At 49.0% G+C, this 15463-nt stretch overlaps 2 protein-coding genes across 2 annotated transcripts; one reads left to right on the top strand and one right to left on the bottom strand.

Moving 5' to 3' along the window:
- Positions 1–414: 414 nt before the first annotated feature.
- Positions 415–7000, bottom strand: NUDT21 (nudix hydrolase 21). Its single transcript, XM_065733446.1, has 7 exons — positions 6814–7000; positions 4476–4676; positions 3215–3278; positions 2483–2572; positions 1925–2000; positions 1428–1542; positions 415–683 (listed from the first exon to the last, which is right to left on the bottom strand). Exons 1-7 carry the CDS (start codon positions 6927–6929, stop codon positions 662–664), a joined length of 684 nt encoding a protein of 227 aa, XP_065589518.1. The 5' UTR covers positions 6930–7000; the 3' UTR covers positions 415–661.
- Positions 7001–7153: 153 nt separating this feature from the next.
- Positions 7154–15150, top strand: OGFOD1 (2-oxoglutarate and iron dependent oxygenase domain containing 1). The gene is made up of 13 exons (XM_065733445.1): positions 7154–7325; positions 7407–7552; positions 7921–7967; positions 8034–8134; positions 8809–8925; positions 9361–9452; positions 10732–10860; positions 11231–11344; positions 11934–12013; positions 12143–12438; positions 13276–13398; positions 14078–14136; positions 14604–15150. Exons 1-13 carry the CDS (start codon positions 7172–7174, stop codon positions 14763–14765), a joined length of 1620 nt encoding a protein of 539 aa, XP_065589517.1. The 5' UTR covers positions 7154–7171; the 3' UTR covers positions 14766–15150.
- The last annotated feature ends 313 nt before the right edge of the window (positions 15151–15463 follow it).

Below are 15463 nucleotides of genomic sequence, written 5' to 3'. Positions count from 1 at the left end.
GGGCGGAGCTCGCGTCGCTGCGGCCCCGCTCCCGCGTAGCGGCGACGGAACGGAGCGCCGGCCTGCCTGCCTGCGACTGTTCCTCCTCCGAGAGGCACCCGCACGGCTGCCCGGGGGGGGGGGTCCCCGCGCCTGAGCCGCCGCCACCCGCACACCTGCCCGCGGACAGGAGGCATCAGGGTGGGAAAAGATCTCTGAGATGATCCAGCCCCACCACCCATCCACCTGCGCCAGCGCTGCCCACGCCCCTCAGTGCTGCATCCCAAAGGCACTTCAGCACCTCCACAGTGACCCAGACCCTCCTCTTGCTTTCAAGATCCTTGGCGTATTTCTGAAGGAGAAGTTTAAAATACGTTCTTCAAAGTAGAAGCCAATGAAAGGGAAAATAAAATGCACGAAAAAGACAACCAGTCAGTTCTATTTTGTTTAATGTTGTACAAAAAAAATCGGTGAGTATTACAATGAAAAGTGATTAAATCACTGATATCACGCTGCCATCCCACTACCTAAACAGTTGAGATTCACTTCTCTATTCATACAATAGAAACTTAGTGGCCTTTGGGAAAAGAACAAAAAAGAAACCCTTGAGTCACACGTCGTTTTTTCTACATCATGAAGCTGTGCTCACAGAGACGGCTTCTTCTGCAGACTCCTCAGGAACTCAGTTGTAAATAAAGTTGAACCTAAAATTAGAAGATTTATACCAAGTGAGAGACTACTATGCAGTTTACTGAACTGACATTTTGGAACGTGAACAAGCAAACGTTTTGGCTTTATTCTCAACGAGCCTCCACCTGGCAGACCTGAAGGGATTTTTTTTTTCCAAAGGCAGATTGAGTCTAACAAGTGGCAGTGCTTTTTAACAGCTAACACTACAGGAGCACTGCACATCAGTCTCTTGGGGCTGCAAAAGAAACAGTAGCCAACACTTCATCTCTGGTGAGCGTACCAGGGGGATTCCACAAACCCACCAGCAGCTCTCGCAGCATCTGTGCTATCAGAGCCAACCCTGTGTGCTCTAAGGGTACCAGAGGGCCATGTTTAACTGAAGAGCCATTCTTGTTTTCTGTGTTCCACTACAAACATAAGAGCACTGCACAGAAACGGCCGCGGAGAAAGTAACCATCCATCTCAGCTCCATGAGGTCCCTATTTGGACACATCTGTTGCACTGCCCCCAAACTGACACGCGGCTGTGTATGAGTTTTACAGGCACTCAGCAGAACTTAGCTGCTGCCTGTAGGCGGAGCAGGGACAAAGGGAGCTGCTCACACCACAGCTCTTCACCTGACGCATCCATCGCGTGGTGTGAGGTGCATGGTAAGCTCTCTGGGACAGCTGCACAACTGTCACAGTTGGTTCAGGCAGTGCTGACTCTGCCTTAGTGCCCATGCTCCCAGAACTGCAGTACCAGCAAACACAACATACCTGCTCAAGAGCTGAGGAAGGCTGGAAATAATGGGTCCATATCCTGGTGCATTGTCATAGAGCTCAAACAACGGTGCAGCTACCAGCTTGTAATTTTTGGGGACTGCAAACAAAGCTACCAACAGATACAAGTGGCTTAGTATTCCATGAAAAACATCACCAAGCATTCAGCCAAGGTACTCCCAACATGTCATAGCAAGATCACTACATGTAGCACTACACCACTAGAGTAGGGTTATTCCTTTCAAAGTTAAGGTTTATTCCTCTCAAAGGCTGTGCAAACGATGTAGGAGCAGGAATGGGAGTTTACTAGGAACCCGTGTTCAAACAACCATCCAGCTTCAAAACTGATATCAACATTTATTTTTTTAATGATTGACTGTAAACAAATGAACCATAAGCAGGAATACAAAAACAAACCTGCAGCCACATTTCCCTGCATGAAATACATGCATTTACAGCTTGTATAAATAAAATCCTCGGTTGCAAACACTTACCTTTTTCTTGAAGCTGGACTAAGAAAAGCTTCTTGTGCTCTTTTGGTTTAGTAATATGAGCTGGGATATAGGGGTACTGGAAGAAAAAAAAAAATGCTTGAACAGAGCGTTGAAAATACTGCAGGTACCAGTGCTTTTTATCAGTTAAATCAACCTGACAGACAGAAACGTGTAACAGCAAACTGAGCCAGTGTTCTCAGCACACAGGAATAGAGAGGACTATTCACAGAGCATGTGTTATTTATGTAGCAGTGCTTAAGTTTCCACTGCAGCTAAAACAGGAACTTAAATGGCGTGCTGAGCCAAGCACCAGGCAGGGCACTGCTACATCCAGTGGCTTCTCGTCCATTGGGACAGGTGAAAGGAGGCAGAGGGAGTTTCCAGTAGAGATACTCTAGTTTGTCCTCAGCCACAGAAAGGAGACTAAATAGGTTAACAAAAAAATAACCAGAAAACTAGTGGCTCACACAGCAGACATTCCAAAAGCCCACGGGGCTCCTGGAGGCTATTGGAAGAACAAGATGTGTTTAAGAAAATGAAAGCCAAGTAAGTACTCACCTGTGGAGGCTCAAAATTTGGTCTCCACCAGTTACCAATGCAGTCATCGATCACCCAGTCCTGCTGGACACCATCCTGACGGCCCAGTATCTATCCAATACAGCTACAGTCAAAACTCTGAATACTCCAAGCACAACTGTAGAAAATGCACTCTGGAAGCACGAGGACTTTTTGTAATAAGCATATGATGTAATTTGGAGCTATTCTGGAGTAATGTTTAATGTTTGGTTGGTTTCATAAACTGGCTTTTTTTTTTCCATACAATTCTCATCTGACAGGACAACAACACTTGAGAAAACACACTGAATTCCACGTTCAGCCAAACTGAGTGCCACACGACCAGTGGGAAGAACAAAATGCAGTGGGATGCTACCTGACTGCATTCATTTTGATCAAGTTATTGTGTTGGGAAAACTGGCTCAAAAACAAGTCCTCATCCTCACGCTCAGCTCAGCGACGTACCCTGCTGCACATCTGAATGCTTGCTTGCCTGAAGCCAGCCAAAAAGTAAAGCTGCACACAAACACAGGACTTGGGGGGAAGACAGACCTCTGGGTCACCCTCTCATGACGGGGATGAATGAATGCTTATTTGAGTTGTTAGTGACCTGAGAACATTTTACAGTCAAACACAAAAGCATCAAAAAGACAAGTGAGGAGGCCATTCTACTAACTAGCATAATTCAGCATTCCACAACATTCCAGAATTGCAACATAACAAAAGAAAACAGACCTCTGTCATTAAGCGTTTGAGCCCTTCTACCTCATCTTCTCCTGGATTGAGTTCACCACCAGGTCTGTTAAAATAATCAATGATTAAAGCTAGAGTTATGCTTTACAGTATTCACAGACTTTCACAGTAAGTTTGGACACGTTTCCACACACAGAGCCACAAATTCACTCAAGGCTATTGCCTTCCAAATCCAAGCCTGGCAAATCTGAAGACAATAGGGTAGCTTTCACTAAGAGCATCTCAAATGGCTGCTATGTGTCCCTTAAAAAACAAGACAAAACAAAACAAACCCATAATAATAAATGACTTCAGTAGGACAGAGTGTAACAATATACGTATAACAATATACGACGGGGACACTTGAAGTTTTAGCATTAATATAAAAGCACCTAAGTTGAAGAAGGGGCTGTAAACACCAGCTGTAGTTGTTCTAACCTCAAGAGCAGCACTTAGTGATGTGTACAGGAAGCATAAAACTCAAAAGGGGAACCATTCTGCATTAATACCAGGATAATGAAAACACTGAAGATGCTTTTTTGCCACAGTTGTTTCCAAATGTTTCCCAGCCTTGCCTTTTTAGTCCACATACATGCCCCAAACCAGGAGGTCCAAAAAGAATCTGGATATAAAGTTCCTTTTTTCCCCTCACCTGAGACCAAACAATGCAAATATTAAAAACACACAACCAAGAACACTAGGATAAAAACTTGCCTCAAGTCTAACCATTTTAAAATAAGAAAACAAGCACCACCACCACTGTAATCATATGACCAAAACTAAAACTTTGTTCCAGTTGTGACAACAGCGGAGTAGTTGAAGCACTTCCCTCACAAATTCAGATGCCTGTTCTTCCTATTGTACCCAGCTTACTTGGCAGATTGTAAATTGATACCATTCTGAGTTTACCAGGGTTTATGCTACACCATTTTTGCAGTGAGTTTAAGCATAACAGCTTCCACAGTGTAAGACCAAAGCCCTGACTACTGGCATGGTTTTCAAGAAGAATCTGTCAGGATGACACACTGCAACAAAGATTTCAAGCAACCCTCCACTACGCACGAGCAGAGTCAGGTAAATACATTTTAGAGGAAAACTTCATCATTTAAAAACAGTTCTCACAAACTGTGAGCTTAGAACAAATGAATCTCGTTAAAAATACCTAGCAGAGTTGGCCACGCCTTACTTTGTGATAGGCACATTTAGAGAGGTCTGTGATTTTCCAGCTGGACTAAGAAGGCACTTTCAAGATGCAGACACTTACAGCTTGAAGAAGGTCGTACCCAGCTGCAGTAACAGCACATGGGGCAGCCGGTGCTCGTGCACTATCAGAACCCCTTCCACTGTCCTCCTCATGCCAATTTTGTCAAACTCTTCTCTCATGCGTTGGAACCGAGCAGCCACTGAACTGTCCTTCTCATAAAGGGGTTCCTTTGTGCCAAATGTGTAATTGGTGAGAGGATACCTAAAGGGGAAAAAAAAAATGTTACTAAATAGCAAGAAAGCTAAATCTAAATTTCTAGCACACAGCATTTACCCTGCAGCTGTGCCTTCCATGAGAAGGAAGGAATGCCTTCCATGCACCTTCGATGGAGCAGCACCTTGCTCATTGCAATGGACTATGAGTTCTGAGCACCCCGTGCCACACCAAGGTCTGCACGATGACACACGAGGGCAGGAAGTCATGCTGATGGGACACGGTGTCGTGCTGCCAATTCAGAAATAGGCAAAAGCACCCAGAAGCACCTGCACCCACCGGCTTTGACTTCATAGCAGAGAGAAAAGGGAGAGAAAGCTCTGCTGGGGAGGGAGCAGGCTGTGCAGGACAGTGTTTGCTCCTGCAGGTGCAGTAAAGAGCCTGAGAACCAGGCTACTGGAACACTGAGTGTCTGTGTGCAGGGCTGGAAGAGGGGCAGGAATCACTCAGAGATCCCTCTGTTGGCTCAGGTGCTGGACCTCCATCCCCAGAGCCAAGGCACTGTGCACTCGCAGGACCTCTGCAGGCAACAGGGATGGAGTGGAGAGAGAAAAATCAGAAAGAAAAGAGGAAGAATCAGGCAGCCCTAGAGGGCACACAGGACAACAGGCAAATGCAAGTAACAAAGACCTGACACCACAGAAAGCACAAATCATTTCCTTGTCAGAGCCCATTCCTGCATCCATAAGTGATCCTAAACAAATTTACTAACTGCAATACCTTTATAAGCAAACTTCTCCCCTCATATTTAAAGCTTATGAGCACCTACATTGCCACTCATTCACATGTTTAGACTCCCAGATAGTCTAACAATCCATCACGCTGTGCTGGTGTGGATGCATCAGTCTGTACATCCAAACCATCAGCCTACCTTTAAAAAAATAATAAAAAGTGCAGATAACTCAACTTCCTGTTGGTTTTCCTCTTCAGAAACACAATATTCCCATCCCTGAAGCTGGCATTTAAGCTTCCACAATAAGAATCTTAACTCTGAACCAACTCAGCCACACCAAACAGTATGTACTGCTGAATACCAACTGAAAACTGACAACTACAGTTCACATCTACTGCTTCTGCAGCTTGACAGACATATTTATCAAATACTGACTGGAGCTCACTTGGAAACAGAAGCAGAACTACGTGCCTTCTCACACCAAGTATTTACAGCTACAGTTTTTAAACTCCAGCAGAATCAAGTGTTCTCTGGTAGCACCCACTGTGCATTTCAACTGTGAGAGAAGCATACTGCAAACTCAGCAAGCAGCAAGCACACCTACCCACGTGCTGCTGGCCACACATAGAGTGCTCCAAGCCAACAGGAGCCTGCTCCCCTTGCAGCACAGACAGGTCAGGCCTGCGAGCAGCTCACGGAGAAGCACCCGCGAGCCCCAACTCTGCCACAATTCAGTAAATTTGGTGCTTGGGGGTCACACTCCTGAGTCAGGTGTTGTGTACCACTGAGCCACGGAGTCAGAGAGTGGTTCAGGTGGGACTGAGAGAGCACCTCGTTGCTGCCCAGCTGCAGCATGACAGCTTTCTCCCATCTCTTTAACCTTTCTCACTGAAAGCAGCTCTGCAGAAGACTTGGAGGTTCTGGTGGATGAAAAGCAGCCAGCAGTGTCTGCTCGCAGCATGGAAGGCTAACGGTATCCTGGACTGCATCAACAGAGGGGCGGCAGCAGCACGAGGAAGGGAACTGTCCCCTTCTACTCTGCCCTCGTGAGACCCCATCTGGAGTACTGTGTCCAGGCCTGGGCCCCGCAGCACGAGAAGGATGCAGAGCTGTTGGTGCGTGTCCAGAGGGAGAGTAATGTTTTACACAGGCAGACAGCGATAAGACAAGTGGTTTAAAACTAAAAGGAGGGAAATTCTTCCCTCAGAGGGAGATGAGCGCTGGCACTGCTGCACTGGTGCCATGTCCCTGGAGGTGCCCGAGGCCACGGATGAGGCTCAGGGCAACCTGAACCGGACGGGCACCCAGCCCGCGGCAGGCGGTGCGGCTGAAGGGCTGCGAGGCCCCTTCCAACCCAACCGTTCCGCGTCGTGAATCCCACCGCTCCCCGCAGCCCGCGATCCCCGCACGGAGCTTCAGGCGGTTCCTCCCGACCCCCTCCGCGACCCTCACAGGTTGATGGTCCTCTCCAGAGTCAGCGGCTTGGTCTGCTGGATGTACTTGTTCCCGAACTGGTTCACCCCGCGGGGCCAGCCGGTCTGCGAGCGGTTGGGCGGCACCACAGACATGGCGAGGGCGGCCGGGAACGCTATCCGCCATACAACGCCCGCCGGGCCGCGCTGCCTCCGCTCTGCCGGAAGAGCCCGCCTCCCACTTCCGGCGGCGCCGCTCCATTCCCTCGCGGCGTCCAACCGCGGGGAGCTCTGCGCCTCGCCCCGCCCCTCTCCTCCTCTCTGATTGGTTCGGCGCGGCGCGGTCCCGCCTCCGCGCAGGGGCCGCTGGGAGTCGTAGTCCGGCGGAGAGCGGCAGTATGGGAGCCAAACGGCGCGGCGCGGCGGGCGGCCGTGGCGGGGAGAAGCGCGGGCGGCGGGAGGTTGCCGCCGAGCTCTGTGCCGCCCTCGGGGACGCGGCGCTGCGGGAGCGGGCGGCAGCGGCTTGGGCCGGCAGGGAACCGCTCCGACACGGTACGGGCCCCCGGGTCTCGCGGCCCTCAGCCCGGTGCCGCGCCGCTCGCTGAGCGCCGGCTTTGTCCCTTTGTCCCGCAGAGGCCGTGGCGGTGGAGCAGGTCCCGTTCCGGCACGGAGTGCTGCGCGGCCTCCTGGCCAGCCCGGCCTTCGCGGCGGCGTTGAGCGACGAGCTGCTGTGCCTGGGCTTCCGAGAGCGGCGGAACGACCTGCTGTCCCTGCGGCAGGTGGGCCGGGCCGGGCTGGGAGCGGGGCTGAGCGCCATAGAGTCACGGGGTTATCACCAGGGGAAAACACCTCTCACATCTCTACCTCTGACCCCAGCCCACCCCCACTGCGCCCACTGTCCCCAGGGTCACGTCCCCACGGCTCTGGGACGGTGACTCCCTGCCCCCCACCCTGGGCAGCTGTGCCGCTGTCTCGCTGCTCTTTCATAGCAGAAACCCAATGCCCGTCGCTTTCATCCTGTCGCTGTGACGTGGGATCAGAGGCCGACCCTCCCTCACCACAACCTCCTTTCAGGGGTGGAGAACCGTGAGGTTTCCCTCAGCACTTCCCTCACTGCTTTTCTCCATCTCTCCCCACGCTGCCACAGTCCGAGGAGCTGGGGGCCAGGCCGGAGCCCCATGTCAGTGCACTGAGGTAAGGCCGCAGGGTCCTCGGGGCAGTGCATCCTGGGCCCACCTCACCCTGTGCTTCACTCCCCAGGCAGGCACTGAGTGGAGCCCTGCGAGTGTGGCTGGAGGCTGTCACCCACATCGAGCTGGAGCCCTCCATCGACATCTCCTGCGTCAAGTATGAGAGCACCGGTCAGTCCACCCACCGGCCTCGCAGCTCCACCCAAAGGCTGAGACTGCTGTCCCTGAGCTCCAGAGCTCGGGCCATGCCCAGTGCCTGCTGAATCACAGCCTGTCCACTGACCTTTCCCTGACAGAAAAGCCATCACTGTAGTCGTGCTGCTGACAGCTGCAACCAGGCCCAGGGCTGGTGTGAGCCCTGCCTTGTGGGGGTGCCCGTCCCAGGCTGTCTCACCCCTTGCATGCACGTTGCCATGGCAGGCAGGGAATGCTTGTACTGCTTTTAAGTCTTCCGCACAACCAACTGTTGCTCTGTGCTCAGGGATTCCCCTTCCATCCATTACAGCACAAAGATCTTGCAGGGCAGCTGCATACCAAAGAATGGACCCTGGTAAATCCAGGAATGTCCACTGTACCCAGTGACAGCCACTGGGGTGGGTGACAGGAATTGTAAGTCCACATCTTCAGAGTGGGCTAATTACGGTGAAATCCCACAGAAATTAACATTGCTGTGTCGTTGTTGCCCTTCCCAAGAACTGTGTTTTCACCTGACAGCATCTTCTTTCTTGTACTCTTGGGAGTACAAGAATACAGGAGTACAAGGGACAAAGCTGGGAAGAAACCACTGAATTTAACCATAGATATACTTAGAAAAGCTTAGTGTAACAAACTGTGTGTGCTTGCAGATGTACTGCTGTGCCATGATGATGAGCTGGAAGGTCGGAGAATTGCTTTCATCCTGTACCTCGTACCACCCTGGGAGAAAAGTGATGGGGGGACACTGGACCTGTTTAGCACAGATGGTAAGAGCTCAGCTTCGGATGGCTGAAAGAGATTAATCTTATGCACCCCTTGCAGCAATTCTGATAAGTAGATCAAGAATTTTCCCTTAGTTCAGGGGAGCTGATGTACAGATAAAATTGGCCCCTTGCAAAGGGGTTGGAAGCCTTTGCAGACAAAGCCAGTGGGTGACAGCAGAGGGCAATGAAGAGATGAATCCTTTTTTTTATTTTTTATTTTCCATCTAAGTGATGCCAGTAACTGTGCTTGGACTTAAAAGTGACAGAGATAAGTTCCCTTTCCAGCAGCAGAATTGCACTGATTGCTCATCGAGCCCTGAGCTCCACCCCTGACACTGAAGTGTCCCACCAGTCAGTGCCATGAAGTCAGAGAGAAGTGACACCTGCTTCTGAGTTCCAATTCATATATTAACTGGAGTATGTTTTCTTTCTCCTCAGACCACTTTCAGCCACAGCAAATCATCAAGTCACTGATGCCCTCGTGGAACACGCTGGTTTTCTTTGAAGTGTCTCCAGTTTCTTTCCACCAGGCAAGGAGCTGTTTTTTTTTTCCATTTATTTTGATTCTTGTAGTTGTGGCTATTTGTTCTGTGTGCTATTACAGCCCTGGTGGGGCAGAGAAAAGGGGAAGGGAGGAGCATGGATAGTTGGAATAGGAACTCATGCTGTGCATTAAAAACTAGTGACTTTAGGGAGAATAGAAGCTGTCAAAACCAACTTCAAACTGTCAGCCTAGCTTGGTCTTCTTGGGGAAGAAAATCCCATTGTTACTTTCTAGCACATCTTCAGGTGCTGGCCTTTGTGGTGTACACATCTTCAGCAGATTCCAAATAAAGCTTTGGATGTTTGCTGAGCAGAGCAGGTTCACAAGCTCCCAATGATGGGCATTTATCTGGTTTCCACTTCCCAAATGATTTAGGCTACCACAGCCATTCCCTGTAGCCTAGAACAGCTCAGTCATGAAAGGAAAGAGCTGCTTCAGCTCTGTAACAACAACAGCTACAATCTTTCCTAGGACAGTCTATTTCTTCCTCCTGTCCTACCAGGCAGTTCTAGGAGGTAAAAAAAAGGGTTGCAGTGTCTGTGTGTGCTTCAAAGCTGCACAAAATAGTGGCCAGCAGCCTGTTAGAAGGTGGTGGCTCCCTCTTCACACTACCTTTACAGTACAGCATCCTGCAGTCTGAAACAGTTCAAGGTAGCCCAGTTTACATCAGTGCACAATTTAATGAAATGTTTTAACACTGTGGAAATACAAAGATTTCCACAGACCAGGATAAAAGATGGGCTCAGTCTGACAGACAGATTGAATCCAGAGCCAAAGGCATCAGGCAGGTATCTTCATTGTGGCTTGTACTGCAGCACTTCTTGAAAAGCAAAAGTCAAAACTTAGACCAGCGTAGCCTGCTTTGGCCTACATGCTTGTAATGTTTTCTGCATTCCCAGATTAACCTGTGCCAGCTATGATTGCAACCTATGCTTGCCAGGTCTTAATAGAACCAGTGGTAGAAAACTGAACGTTATTTCTTTGACAGAATGACTCAAGCTCTCAGAGATGGGGAGCAGATTTGGCTGGGAGCATAGAATAAAAGGTCAGGTTGGGATTTTAGAGCTCTGCAATGGAGTTGAGCATCAGCATTTGTGCTAGCTCTCTCTGTCTCTATGAACAGAGACTAATCCAGCTTCTGGTAGCCCTTGGCTGCCTCCTCTCTGCGAGCAGTACGTTCTCATAAGGGATGAGTCTGTGTAGCCCACTACAGCTACTCCTTGCATGTTACGTATTCTAAGCTGACTTGCTGCTTGATGTTCCAGGTGTCAGAGATCCTGTCAGAGGAGAAGTGCCGCTTGTCAGTGAGTGGCTGGTTCCATGGCCCAGCAATAGAGCGACCTGCACGCTACGTCGAAGCTCCCTTGCCCAGGAGCCCACACATCCCTTATGATGTGAGCAGCCAGCATCTTCTGAACTGCACTTCCATTTCTTTCACATCCCTTAAATACCTGTTTGGGTCACATCAGTGGTTGGGGATGCATTCATCTTTTAGTGCTTTTAATCTTTACCTTATCCAAGTCTCCTTTTTGATTCCTGTCTATAAATTTATAGCTAGTTTCCCTCTTGTATATATCTATATTTTTTTTTTAACCTGTTCACTGTGCATGACAACAGTAGTGCAGTGAGGGCAGCAAATGCTCTCAGTGCAATTAAAAACAAAGTGGTGGAGTGTGGGGGTGGAATCTAGCCCTGTGGGCAGCTGGGCGAAGAGGAATGTTTTTACCTTTGCAAATCCAGTGTTCAAATGCATTTCCTTTCCAGCACGAAATCTTATATGAGTGGGTCAATCTAGTTTATTTGGACATGGACTCCCAAGCCCAAATCCAGGAGGAATTTGAGGAGCGATCAGAAATTCTTCTGAAGGATTTTCTTAAGGTGAGCCCTGCAGCTCTATCCAGTGTGGTCACAGGGCTAGTAGTGTCCTCATGTCATGCATGACCTCCTGAAGTCCTTTCCAGCCTCAGCTGTTTTGTGTTTCTGTGGATGGATTACCACTGCCTACCTGTACACTGCTGTGCAGGGATGCATCAAAATCCATAAGCTTTGCTTCAGCATTCTTTCCTGGTGGAAGCAAAGCAGAAGGGTGGAAATGCATAATCCTTTCTTTGATGACCGGAGTGTCCTTATCTGTGCGTTAGGCTGGAAGAGCATAGAGGAACAGCCTGTATGGGAAACAAATGACTCACAATGATTTTGGCTTGAAGGTCTGAATTACCCCTGGTTCTTATCTCAGTGAAATTGCATTCTCACCCAGTCAAAAATCAGGTAGTGTTTCATACCTGTTAGGTCACTGCCATTAAAAGTTCACAGTGCCTGCCCGGACTATGCCCTCCTATTCAGCTATCTTTAGGAGACAGGCAAGTTAAAGAAAATGCTGAGAGTGCCTTACATGAGAGTGCAGGATGGCTGCTTGCAGTACACTCAGGGAGACCTGGAGACTAAAGTGTTAGTGTTTCTCTCCTAGAAAGAGAAATTTCAACTTCTGTGCGAAGCTTTGGAGAATGAAGACATCCAGTGGGGTAGTCGGGGGCCTCCCAATAAAAGGTAAGAAATGACAGTCCTGTTCCATTGATCATGCCAAGCAGGAGCTGCCATGAGGCTGCGCTGACCAGTGCTGCTCCCACAGATGTGGTTCTCGTCGGTTCTCTGCTGCTGCTATCTGCTGTCTTTCAGACTCTATGAGACAGCAGAGGAAGAAAGCCTCCCTGACATCCTGAAGAACTTCCTGCAGTTCTTGCGCTCTGAGGCCCTGTTTTTACTGCTTTCCAACTTCACTGGCCTAAAGCTGCACTTCCTGGCCCCCTCTGATGAGGATGAGGGTGCTGGGGAAGGAAGAGCAGCAGACAGTGCTGGGCATAGCAGTTCCAAAAGCAAGGAGGCAGAGACTGAACAGCATGCTGATAGTAGTACCCGTCAGCCAGACCAGCCTGACAACATCTCTGAGGCACAAGACAGCGAGACACAGAATGGTAAGTAGGGCAGCACTGTGAAAGGACTTGGGCAGCATCCTGACTTAAGGTTGTTGGCAGCAGACCCAGAGATTTTCTTGGAACTTGGATCTCACCTTGTACTGCAACAAGCACAGGGTACAAGCATATCAGATTTTTTTTGAAAACACTCCTCTTTCAAGTTATTAGACATTAGAAGGGAGGGTAACTAAAATCCAAGACTTACTGAAAACTCCCCCCCCAACACTTATTTTGTACAAAGACTTTGTGTTGGTTTTTTGTTATCTCCACAGTTTTGCCTCTTCTATTGCCATATTCTTCCTGGGTAATTTTAAACTAATATACGAGGAGGTCATAGTCTGAGGCTGCATGGATTGGAAGCTGACCCGAGCCATGAAAAAATAAGGCCTTCTCCAAATTCTGATGTATCTGCCTGAGAGTTTGCAGTGCTGCCTTTCCTCCCTGCAGTGTATGTGCTTTCAGAGCAGACAGGTTGCTGGCTCTGAAAGGTTAGAGCTCTACTGTGAGTCCCAAAGGAGGGGGAACAAAACAAAAGGAAGAACTGGTTGAATCAAAGCACACTGCCTCTGGGAGCTGTCAGAAAGCAAATCTTGTATCTGCCCATCCCCCACCCCACGCTGTTCAAAGGACATGGAGCTCCCTCTAGAAAAGGATTAACACGAGATCTGTTTGACTTGTTCTTCCTTTGCACTTTGCTGGGGCCGGCAAAGATTGCTTCACAGTGGTGTGAACAGTACCAGGGCTTCCCTGTCGTGTGCCTTGAGCTTAGCAGGAGTCAGCTACTGCCCACCCTCGTGGTTTCCCCTGGCTGCTGAGATGATCTGCTCCCTCCCACAGGTTCGAGTACCCCGATGTGTGCAGGGGAGCTGCGGCGCTGGACCAGCGGGCACTACACTCTAGTCCATGACAACCAAGCAACCGAATTTGCTCTCGACCTGCTCTTCTACTGTGGCTGTGAAGGTAAACAGGCAACAGTGAAGATGAGGATGAAATCTTTCACTCCTGTAGTCCTTACACAGAGGGCTGGGATTGCAGCATTGCCTGAGCTGCCTGTGTTGCAGCCAGGAGGTGGCGTGTGGGTTTGCTGAGGCAGAGGGAAAGGATGAGGCCCCTGTGTCTTTGCTTTGCTGGGCAGTGGCTCTGAGCGTGGTGGAAGGGCAGGTGGCCAGAATTCCTGCTGCAAGTGTTCCATTCTGCCTCCTTTCTCATCAAAACTATCACTGCCCCCCGTTCACAAAGCCTTGGGTTTTTCAAAGTTACATTAGGCATGCCTAGGCGTTTTAGGTTGATTGCTAGTTAGATAATGGTGAAAACAAAAATATAAACACAAGCATTTTTTTTTTTATTAAATGAGCCAAGAATGCATAGGTGAAACCACCTGGCATGTGATTGTAATTGTACTGGAAGTTTGCTAACTGCTGAGGCAAAACTGTGGGGAGCAGAAAGCCAAGCTACCTTAAATGGCCTGGCTGTGGTAGCATTGCCTTCAAGTCAGTTCTGAACGTAAAGGGGAAAAAGGCAGGAGGTAAACTGGGGATGGTCCTGCATCCAGTCACTGTGCAGAGTGGAATACAAAAGCTGCATCTATGGAGTCTGGACAGTGTTCAGCTTTCTAAGGATCATTCTTTTCTCTTTTAAGACTGGGATCCAGAGTATGGTGGCTTTACTTCCTACATCGCTAAAGGTGAAGATGAAGAGGTAAGGAGCTTGGCTGCCAACTGCAAATTAGATAAAAATTAATTGTTTAGGCATTATTATACTTTATCATAGTCTCACATTGAAGCAGTTGCTCTGGAGCCTTGTGCCTACCCTCGAGCTTCCCACCTGAGCTGTAGCTCTTGGGGGCACAGCTCTGGATTTGGCTTCAAGAGGCAAGGGGTCACTGACCCCGGTGGGCACGAGGCTGTAGCAGAGATCACACTTTTGCAAGGAAAAGAATCACATCCAGTTGAGCACTAACAAGGCTGCTGAGCAGTCACACCTATAAGAAGTCTAGAATCTCTTCAAACGAACCTTGCTATCTAATAAATGCTTCAGGTTGTATATCCATATCTCTATTAGCAGCCCTTTCTTCCGACTAGTTTTCAAGATGTTTTTCTTCCTGAGAACGTTACCAAGGATGTACTTTTGAAACTAACTTCCCCCCTTACTCTTACTTCTCCCAGCTGTTGACTGTGAATCCAGAGGACAACTGCTTGGCTCTGGTATACAGAGACAAAGAAACCATGAAGTTTGTGAAATACATCAATCATCGCAGCTCGGCACGCCTGAAAAAGCACCCGAGCAGAAGAGGATTTTGGGATTTTTCATTTGTGTATTATGAGTGATGGCACAGCGACCATCATCACAGATAGTAGTGGTGGTGGCTTTGGGGCAGGGGTCAGTCCAAGCACTCAGCTGGGCCTGCCTGAGCCCAGGCCAGCCTTCCAAATGCTAACTGGAGCACTCTGTATGTGAACTGTACCTACGTAGGGGGCCCAGGTGACTTTTTTATGAGCTGTAAGTGGAAATCTCCTTCTGACTTGGTTGTAACATTCACTCTTAGCTGTTTTTAATAGTACACAGAGGGTGCCATCCCCATGTGACTGACAATGCTGTGTCAGCTTCCCAGCTGTTCTCCTGTGGAAAGGAGACGTGTGGGATGTAAGGGATGAGTGTCTCATCGGATGGCAGGGTGAAAATTACAAGCACACGAGGCCCCAAGCTAACCACTATTTTGTTTGTTTTAAATAAGAGGTCAGTTAAATGCTTCAAACTGTAGTTGAGCAAGTTCTGTTACAAAATACCCAGGACATTTTCTGGATTGTAACTGTGTTCACCTTTTGTAGTGGCAGAAATAAAGGAGCTGCCCAAGGAAATAAGAGGTTCTTCCAGCTGTACAGCTCTGTGGAACCACAGAGGAAGAAAGTGAGGCTATAAAGCTGCTGCCATTGGCAGCCTGGCCTTGGCACTGTAACAGGAGCAGGACTTCATTATGCTAAATGTTGTGCAGACAGACCCAGATGGAGCCCCTGCTTCTGTGAGT

Source organism: Cyrtonyx montezumae, unplaced genomic scaffold (genome assembly GCF_038088225.1).
Source record: "Cyrtonyx montezumae isolate F1298 unplaced genomic scaffold, pur_monq_1.0 scaffold_17, whole genome shotgun sequence".
NCBI classification, from domain to species: domain Eukaryota; kingdom Metazoa; phylum Chordata; class Aves; order Galliformes; family Odontophoridae; genus Cyrtonyx; species Cyrtonyx montezumae.
Note: the sequence above shows the minus strand (reverse complement) of the source record. Positions and strands in the feature narration are given on the sequence as shown.